The sequence below is a fragment of the Ursus americanus genome, chromosome 23 (genome assembly GCF_024610735.1).
Source record: "Ursus americanus isolate L20-20 chromosome 23, mUrsAme1.1.p, whole genome shotgun sequence".
Taxonomy (NCBI): Eukaryota; Metazoa; Chordata; class Mammalia; order Carnivora; family Ursidae; genus Ursus; species Ursus americanus.
Window position 1 is genome coordinate 17,843,509 of NC_142149.1, and position 9,805 is coordinate 17,853,313.

Here is a 9,805-nt window from a genome sequence, read left to right on the forward strand (position 1 = left end):
ACAAGAATCCAAGTCTTGTTCAGAAACACCCAAGAGCTTCCACAGGCCCAGCGTCAGTGAGAAGGCTCACAGATTTGGCTTTGGGAGTTGAATGGAACCAACTTCCAACGCCTCACAGCAAACACCCCTTCCAGCAGGCCTAGCCCTGCCAAAACACCAAAAAATTCGAACCAAAGTAGACGATGGTGTTTGAAAAAGGCACTGAAGAAAGGAGAGGACCCCCCCCAACGCCCCCTCCCCCCATTCCTCAGCCCCGGCGCCCCTTGCCGCTGCCCCCCTTGTAGTCCCCCGTTTTTCTTTTAAATAGAAAATATATAATTAAATTTACAAGACTATTTACAGTTTTAATTACAAACCTGATGGGGGTGTTGAACAGAGTTCTCTTTAAAAAGCAACCTAAAAGAGAAATGGTTTCGACTGTTCTTTATTTAAAAAAATAAAATAAGGAGTCTGTAGGAGGCCCCCCCCACCCCCCGCAGAGGCAAGCACCGTGCGGGGCCCGCCGGGGGACGCGGCGCAGGGGCAGCCCCTCACACGGTGGTCTCGCCGTGCCGGCTGTTGGTGAGACGGGTGTAGAACTTTCTCCACGAGTGCAACGTCTTGCCGGACCAGATCCAGAAGCCCGACGTGATGCCCACGATGAGCGTCATGAGGTATTTGATCATGTAGACGGTGAAGTCGGGCGACATGCGCGGCGTGTAGTGCGCGGGGCACGGGATGGCCAGGCTCTTGCAGTGCTGGCTCACCCACGAGCGCTCCCAGTGCTCTCGGAAGGCCTGCTCGTAGAAGTAGCAGGCGATGACGATGGTGGCAGGCACGGTGTAGAGCACCGAGAAGACGCCGATGCGCACCATCAGCCGCTCCAGCTTCTCCGTCTTGGTGCCGTCGTGCTTCATGATGGTGCGGATGCGGAAGAGGGACACGAAACCGGCCAGGAGGAAGGACGTGCCGATGAACAGGTACACGAAGAGCGGCGCCAGCACGAAGCCGCGCAGCGGGTCCAGGCTGTTGAGGCCCACGAAGCACACGCCGCTCAGCAGGTCGCCGTCAATCTGGCCCATGGCCAGGATCGTGATGGTCTTGACCGCCGGCACGGCCCACGCGGCCAGGTGGAAGTACTGCGAGTTGGCCTCAATGGCCTCGTGGCCCCACTTCATGCCGGCCGCCAGGAACCAAGTGAGCGACAGGATGACCCACCAGATGGAGCTGGCCATGCTGAAGAAGTAGAGCATCATGAAGAGGATGGTGCAGCCCTCCTTCTTGGTGCCCTGCACTACCGTGCGGTAGCCGTCCTCGGAAAAGCGCTCGTTGCACACGACGCGCTCCTGGAGCACGAAGCCCGCGATGTAGGCCACCGAGACCATAGTGTAGCAGCCGGACAGAAAGATGATGGGGCGCTCCGGGTAGCGGAAGCGCTGCATGTCCACCAGGTACGTAGTGACGGTGAAGAAGGTGGAGGCGCAGCACAGCACCGACCAGGTGAGGATCCAGAGGCGCGCGAAGCGCGTCTCCTCCTGCGAGAAGAACATGGAGCCGTCGGGCCGCGCGGGCTCGCAGGGCGCCGCGCAGTCGCGCTCGCCCAGGAACTTGTAGCTGAGATAGGACGGCACCTTGAGGACGCGCGGGCAGTGGAACGGGTGCTCCAGAGTGGCGTAGCGCGGGGGAGAGCCGCCGCCGCCCGGGCCGCCCGGGGTGCCCCCGGCCCCCGGCTGCAGGCCCGGCGGAGGCGCGGTGGTGAGCAGCGCCGGCGTGCCGTCCTCAGAGTGGTTCTGGCCCACGCAGATCTGCTCGGCGCCGTGGCGCGGAAAGTGCTCGCAGCGCAGGCGCTCGGGCCACTGGAAGCCGAATTTGTTCATGAGCGCCTCGCAGCCCTGGCGCGCGCGCTCGCAGATGGAGCGGCACGGCGGGATGGCCTGTTCCAGCACGGTGCACACGGGTGCGTACATGGAGCACAGGAAGAAGCGCAGTTCGGGGGAGCACTGCACCTTCACCAACGGGTAGAACTGGTGCACCTCCAGCCCCGCGTCCTCCTGGTTCGTGTGGCCCAGAAGGTTGGGCATGATGGTCTGGTTGTAGGCGATGTCCGTGCACAGCGGGATGGAGATGGGCTGGCAGAAGCCGTGGTCTGGGATGGAGATGCCCTTCTCCCCGTGGAACTGGGCCGGCCCGGCGGCGGGCAGCAGCAGCAGCGGCAGCAGCAGGCGGGGCAGGGCGCTGCGGGGCCGCATGCTGGCCGCCGCCCCCCACTCGGCTCCCGGGCGCCCCCCCGCCCCCGCCCCCAGGCCCGAGACCACGCGCCTTCCCCGCCGCCGCCTCGCCGCCGCCTCCCGCGCCTCTTTGCAAAGTTTGCTGGCGGCCGCAGAGTTGGGGAGGCCGGGCGGGGGAGGGGGGCGGCGCGCCTGCCGGCTAGCTCGCCGCGGTCCGACTGAGCCGCGGGAGACACCGCGCGCTGCTTGCCCTCTCTCCTCTTCTTCCTCCTCCTCTCGCCTCTCCCCTCCCTTCTCCGCCCAGCGACTCCTTTGTGCGTTCCTCCAGCCCTCACCTCGGCCTCTCCTATCCCAATTAGTCAGTTTCAAGGGGGCCCCCGCCGGCGGCCCCGCCCTCCTCTCAGCCCCCCAAAAAAGGGATCCTTGAAACCGCCCCGTCGAGCTCTAAGCACCATCCCAAAATGTGCTCTCGGCCAATCAGATTTAAACCCCAGGACCAGCCCCGAGGGCTGGATTGGTCGACCACAACATAATGAGATCAGAAACCAGATGCCAACAAAACTTTCCCCCCCTCCTTTTGCTTTTTAAAGAGACAAGCTATTATTATATTAAGGGCTGTTTGCCTAGCACGGGATTTCTCCGGAGTCGCGGCGGCGAGATCCGGAGACACACATTCCCCAGAACTGCGGCAGACCCAAGCCACTCGGCCCTGGATCACTCTTCTTCTGGGGGGCTAAGGCGCTCTCTCTGGTAGGGCCTCTTTAAATCCTTGCCTCCGCCCCTGCTCCTAGAACCCCACCTATTCCAGTCTAGTTTTTCAAATCAAGTGAAAAACCTCAAGTTAAAAAAAAAAAAGTTTAAGAGAGAGAAATACTTAAAAAACGAGCGGCTCACAAAGACTTTTCTCTCAGCTCCTTCTCAAGGAGTTCAGACAAAAGTTTCACCTCACCCAGTACGTGGACCCCTAGGAGTTTGCCTCGCCCCTCCCCCTGAATCACACCCTTAAATAACCCTCTGAAAAAACGAGAGCCTGTCTCTTTAAGAGGCTCTTAAAGGGGCCTGGACTCCGGGGCGTAATTGCCCCGTAGCGAGCACAAAGGAGCCCATTATGGTTCTTTGTGTTCGGTGGCACCTCAAAGTGAGAAAACTCAGGAACTTAGAGGCCCTGAGCTGGAGGGTTGGGGCGGGAGTGAAAGGGGGAGAGGTGAAGGAGAATGGCCCAGAGCTGAGGCTTCTCCCTCCCCCTTCTTCCGAGGCAAATCTTAATTATGCAAAGTAAAGTTTAGTTGCCATAACGAGGAGGTCTTAATCGAAAGTTAATGGTGGGGGGTGGGGGGTGACGGGCAGTTTTGAGTGAAGAGATGACTCTCTTAGGCCGTTTGGGGGCATTTTCCTCCTCTCTCCCCACCTCTGCCTCCGCCCCCTAAAAGCTTCCAGATACTGTCTCCTGGGAGAGAGGGAAGCTTTACCCAAACCTTAAGTGATTCCACACCAGAAAGAGGTGGCGTGTGTGGCGAGGGAGAGGCTGGGGGTTTCTGGCGGATTACCCACCCCTCCCCCCATCTCTCACCTGGTTGGGGCTGAGTGGTGGTGGCCAGAAGGGTTCCTACTAGTTTAGAAAGGTCTTCTTTTTTTCCCCTCCTAGGATTTTAAATTTGGGAAGGGGTTTGGGGTGGGGGGAGGGTAGGAGGGATTTGCATGTAAATCTCCAGGGCCCGATACTGGATGATGGATCAATTATTTCTACCGTCTCTTCCAAGGGAAAGGGGGGGGGTACTTAAAAAGAAGAAAGAAAATTGAGTTTTTTGAAAACCCTTTTGCTTCTCAGTACAAACCAAGTCCTCCCAGCATGGTGACCTGTTTCCTGCCCCAATCTAGAAAAGGGTTGCTTTACAAACAAAACAGAAACAACAACAAAAGAAATTTGAGAGAAAGAAAGAAGAAAGGAATAGACAGGAGATTACAAAAAAAAAAATTCTAAGTAGATACATACAACAGATCCAGGTTTGACAGGATTCGATTTTTTTTTTTCCTGGATTGAATGATAAACAGATTTTCAAGTTCTTTATAATGTGAAAATGTTCCTTGTTGTATCCTGAAGAAGTTGCCTTTTCACTGCTTTAGGAAGAATATTTTCCTTCAAAATCAGGGGGATGCGCTTTTTGTTCTCCATTCCATTTCCAGTTGACCCCCAAATCCACTTGGATACAGAGCGGTCTGGGGAGGAGAAAGTTGTACTCTGGGGGCCCAAACCACACCTGAGGCGCTCCTCCTTCAGATCTCCCCCTCCCTGTGTATCCCTGCTTCTCTAGAGCTGGGACCAAGCCTCTGAGCTGAGTAGGGAAGACAAAAATGAGTAAGACAAGCTCCTACTCTCCATTCAGGAAGCTCACCGTCTGATAGGAAATTGGGAGTCAATCTCCAATAGAAATGCAGCATCTTCAATTTCCTTCCGTGACAAACCTGTTTTCCTGCCCTGGGGCCAGTTTTGAGTGACAGTTTTCCCTTCCCCAGCCACCCCCACAAAGGCGGGGCTGGAGGTGGAAAAAAGAAATCACAGGCATTCTTTCATTCACTCAGAAAAGCATTTGTTCCTTCAACACACTTTTATCGAGTCTTTTCCTCATTTCAAACCACTGTGGTAGGTGCTGCGGGCGATGCGGAGGAAAATGGCACCATCCCTGCGCTTCAAGAGTTTCTGGCATCCGGGAAGAATAGTCATTCCACTGCGACCTTGCATTTATCTAGCGTTTCTACATGAAATAAGAAGTCACGATATTTCATGATTACTCTTGCCTTTTCATGTGAGGATCTGGAGTGTGAACAGGACCAGAACTTACATCTTCGGATTTCAGGTCTACCCACCGCACTTCCCGCGCCACAAACGCACCGCTCAGCAGCGGGAGATCTGTAACTAAAGGAAATGAACAGATTCTCTCAGTGTAAACTCTAGATGATGTCATTTGATGGATACAACACGTAATTCTGATTTTTTTTTTTTTTTTTTTGTAATTAGCTGAGGCACTGACTGACCTGGACCTGACCCCTAACTTGTCTGGTCATTTGACTTCTTTGAACCTTAGGTTCGCCATCTGCAAAGTGGGAATGAGCCAGCGATTTTTAAAATATGAGACTACACATCCAAAGTAATTTCAGAATGACAGGAATACATTTTACAATCGCGAAGAACTTTTCAAAACATGAAGTTACATGAATTGAATATTCATTCAGCAAACATCCTTGGGTACACAAGGTAACTACTACCATTTCTTGAGCTTCTACTGAGCACTGAGCATGCATTATGTTGCATGGTGTTTATCGAAGAAGAATCTACAATTAAAATAAACATTCCTTCCTTCCTTCCTTCATTCATTCAAGATGAAGACTCTGACCTTAGGTGAGATTGGACAGCTTTCTCAAGGTCACAAAGTAAGTGTCAGAGCTGAGATTTAAACCCAGGCCTGCTTGGCTCTTAAAGCTGTGTTGTCTCCTACACCACACAGCCCCTAATGTCTTCCAAGAATTGTGTGCTTTTATGCACTTAACAACTGGGAATCGATCACCAAACCCAACCCCTGTTCCTGCGGAGCTTACATTCTAGTGGGAGAGGGAGACACTCACATTCATCACACAGTCACTTAAATGGATGCAAAATTGCCACAGGATTCCTTGCTGTGGAGGGAAAGCCTGTGCTGAGGCAGCATAATACAGGAGGGAATCGGACTGAGTTGGGGAGGGTGGAGGAGGACTGAGTAATAGTGAGGAGTAAAATAGAAGGAGGTAAAGAGAGCCTGGATCTACAGGGCCTTACAGACCATGCGTAAGGTGCTAGGTAGAGAAGTATGAACCCACCATCTCAAGGTGGGGATAGGCATTCCAGACAGAGGGAATGGCACGTGCAAGGGCAGGACGGGGTCAAACGGATGGAATGGGCAGGCAGCACAAGTATACACAAATTTGGCCCTGTTAGAGCCCTGTGTAGGGGACTGATGGCAGAGGAGACTTTAAACAAGCAGGGACCCTAGATATCGTGCACCCAATCTGGATTCCTGCCGATGGAGATGCACTGAAGTGTGGGGAAGGGAAGTAGTCATGCCTGAGCTTCAGTTAGTGGCTTTGGGCAGTTGTGGGCTGAGTCAGAAATACCAGTTAGGAATAGATTACAAGAGTCTGGGCAAGAGATGGTGAGGGCATCCATTGAACTGAGGCCGTGTAGTTGGAGAGAAGAGAGAGTAAGGGAGGAGGCCAACCAAGGTTTCTGACCAAGATGGCCTGATGTCATTCATGAAGCTAGGAAATGTGGAACAGGGTGCATAATGAGCACGGGCGAGCTGGTCCAAGTTCATGGTATATCCAATGGAAGGTGTCCAGAAAGCAGGTGGCTATTCTAACCCAGGGGCCAGGAGGGAGCTCTGGGCTAGATTCAGATTGGGTAACTTTAGCCTCTGGTTGTAGCTATGGGAGCGCTTAAGATCACCTAGGGAAGGCGGATTGGGTGGGAAGACCAAAGCTTTGGAGATGCCAACATTGAGGACCATGGGCCGAGGGGGAGGGAGACTGAGAAGGAGTGGTGGGGCCAGAAGAAAGAGTCTAGTCAACATATAACCATCACAGGCTTGCTTCTTTGGACACTGAGAGCCTCAAGGCCGTTGACCTCGAACAGTTGACCACAACTTGTTTCAGTTGTGACAATTAAATGAGGTAGAGTATGGCACTCCCTCGACCTGATGTTAGGCTGAAAGCTTGAAAAATAATAGCTATTGTTTTAATTCAACAAATTATTGAGCACCTACTATCTGCAAAGCAGACAAAGTCTATAGAGACCTACGCTCCAGCTTCGGGAAACTTAGGGTCTAGGGGCTGACAGTCTGCCATCTGCTAGCAGAGCGCAGCTGCTGTTCAGCCCCGAGGAACATTTCTAGTTGGTCTTGGGCTTCTGCGGTAGGATGGGAGCCCAGATGTCCCCAGTGCACTGTGCCAATGCCACTTCTCCAAATCTTGAGGCACTGCTGTCAATCATCGCTCAGCTTACAAACCTGGTATCTGGGATAACTGTTGAGTGCCCGCTGTGATGACGCGCTGCGCTGAGTTTCATGGGACGGTCCGCTAGAGCAGAAATCTCAACCCCGACAGAACAGAGCAAAGAGCTGGTAGAGAGGAAAGAAACCTGGTCTGGGGCTCAGAATGTTCCGGCTGAGGGCTTGGCTGCACCCCACATCTGCCGAGTGACCTTAGGCAAGTCCGTTTTCCTTCCTTAGCTTTGGCGCCCTCATTGGTAGAAGGGGGTCATAAAAACATCTATTGATTTTTACCTTTGGGCCAGATATAAGGAGCGGTGAGAATCCGATGTTTGGATCATGGAAACTGTCCTTGCTCGAAAGGCTTGTGTGCTACAGGTAAGTGAAAACACAGGCAGCCAGCCATACCCAGCACACGGTGGGCACGCTCAGAGACAGCACAGAAACTTCTCTCGGCTAAGGAAACCCGAGGGGCTCTGCTCAGGGCTCCCCCTCTTACACAAAAATCCTCTCGTCTCTGGCCTTTCATTTTGCCAAGAGAGTCCAGGTAATTGCACGCATCCCCCCCCCCCCCCCCCCCCGTCTCCTTGCTTTTCTTGCTTCTTTTCCATTAGAACCCCTGGCTTCCAGAGAAATCATCCCCCTAGCAAAGTTAGGGGGATGCGTTTGTTTTCTTTGTTTCCTTTCTTTGTTTCCTCAATCCTGGGTCAGTATTCTTTCCCTCCTGAAGCACCGAGTTCCCTCCACCCTAAAGGGTGAGGGGTGTGTATCTGTTTAGGAGGGAAGGGCTGAGGAAGAGAACATAATTTCAGATACTTTGAATCCTCGAAGGTTTTATTCTCTAAGCAAAAATACTCTCAGTGGGGAAAACAGGTATGAGCCTTCAGAGAATTTACTTGGCTACCCCTCCTCTAGCCTGCAAGGGATCTCTCTCTGCTGTGCAAGAGTATTCCTTTTCCTCCTCTCTCCCCGAGCATGGCCACCAAGACCTGGAATCCGCCTTCAGGTGAGATCCTGAATTTTCTCTTCCTGAACTTGGTCCTCCATTTAGCTCCCAGGGAACCAGCCCTTAGAAATGGGTGGCAGAATAATCAGGTCTAGGACTCCCAGAGACCCCACTTCCTGCCCACTCGTAGGTCCCTTTTGGTGCACTTCTCCTCCGCACCCCCTGCTAAGTTCCAAGGCTGCCCCCTGGCTCTGGGGACAGAGGGGAGGGGGGACTTGGCCGAGTACAGCTGTTAGGCCCTTTATCTCTCTCGCACCCTTCCCCAAGGTCTCTGGATGGCAAAATGGGCCATAAAAGGATTAAACAGATATAACAGATGATCTATTAATTAAGGACTTTAATTAGCCCAGGCCTAGGCCAAGCAAGAGCAAGGAGTGGGCGGCTCAGAGCAGACTGGGGAAAACAAAGCTGAAAAATCAGTGTTGAGTTTGGTTAGTGAGGTTCTTGGGGGTGACTTCTGCCTTCTCAGCCCAGGAGGTAAGCATCTCTGGGAATGAATGAGTCAGATATTTTGTCTCCTGGAACCTTCTAGAACCTAATGCCAAGAGGAGAGGAATGGGAGAGCCTGAATCATAGACTTGTAGATGTGGAGGAGTCCTCAGGGGTGATGGGGGTGGGGGATGCTCACTTGGGGAAGGATGAGCAAGATCGGTTTGCCTCCCCAGTGGGGTTCTCTCCTGCTCCAGCAGAGCGCCTCTTTCTGCTATCGGCTGTTCCCCATCTCCTAACTTGCTCTCTCTTTTCCATCTTTCTTCCTTTCTTTTCCTCTCCCTTGTCCCCTTCACTTCTCCCAGAATTTCTCTCCTTTTCCTCCAGGCTGGGCCACCTCACCCCCTCCCCTTTCTCTTTCCTGTAACTTAAGCTGTAGTTGGGAGTTAGAGGAGCTGGGCTGGTTTGAAAGGAGGCCCCACTGCTTTTCAGGGAGGAATTGAAACCATGGAGCTGGGGGTGAGGGGAGGCAGAGGGGGAGGGGGCGGCTTGAGAAATCAAAGCGGCTGCAGCTCCATCTGGGAAACCAACTTTGATTTACTAGCAAGGACCTGGCTCTCTAACACCCACCCCCCCCTTTCCCTGGACTTTGCTTTGTGGTGATAACTGGGGGCGGGTGGTGGTGGGGGTGCTGCCGACTCCCTCCCCCAGCCAGAAAGCCTGTTCTTCTCTTGGGAGAACCAGCCCGAGGAGGCAGGCGCAGGGGGTCCTGGCTAAGTAGGGCCGCAGAAGCTTCTCAAGCCCTGGGAGTCTGGAGCTGGGTGTGGAAGGGGACCCCTGGGAGGAAGGGAAGGTCCTCAGCCCAGGCTGCCTAGCCCCGCACACTTGGCCCTGCTCTGACTTGAAGTGACGCCCTCCCCAGAGATGTGGAGCTGGGTTGGGGGGTGCCGCTGGGAGAAGGCCAGGGCTTGCCCTCAGAACTGGGGGCTTGGGGGCTGGGACTGGCGAATAAGAACCAGGAAAGGAAAACAAAATGACTGAGAAAGAAAAGGAAAAAAATATATTTTCACGTTATTTCGTGTCGCAATTCAGTGTGGGCTACGGACAACCCTGGCTTCTGTGGGGACTCAAGGCCACTCTGGACG

The 9,805-nt window shown here is 53.6% G+C and overlaps 1 protein-coding gene across 1 annotated transcript; it reads right to left on the reverse strand.

The window, feature by feature from the left end:
* Positions 1–408: 408 nt before the first annotated feature.
* On the reverse strand, positions 409–2,623 carry FZD2 (frizzled class receptor 2). Its single transcript, XM_045814083.2, has one exon. The coding sequence runs from the start codon at positions 2,226–2,228 to the stop codon at positions 531–533; it is 1,698 nt and encodes a 565-aa protein (XP_045670039.1). The 5' UTR covers positions 2,229–2,623; the 3' UTR covers positions 409–530.
* Positions 2,624–9,805: the final 7,182 nt, after the last annotated feature.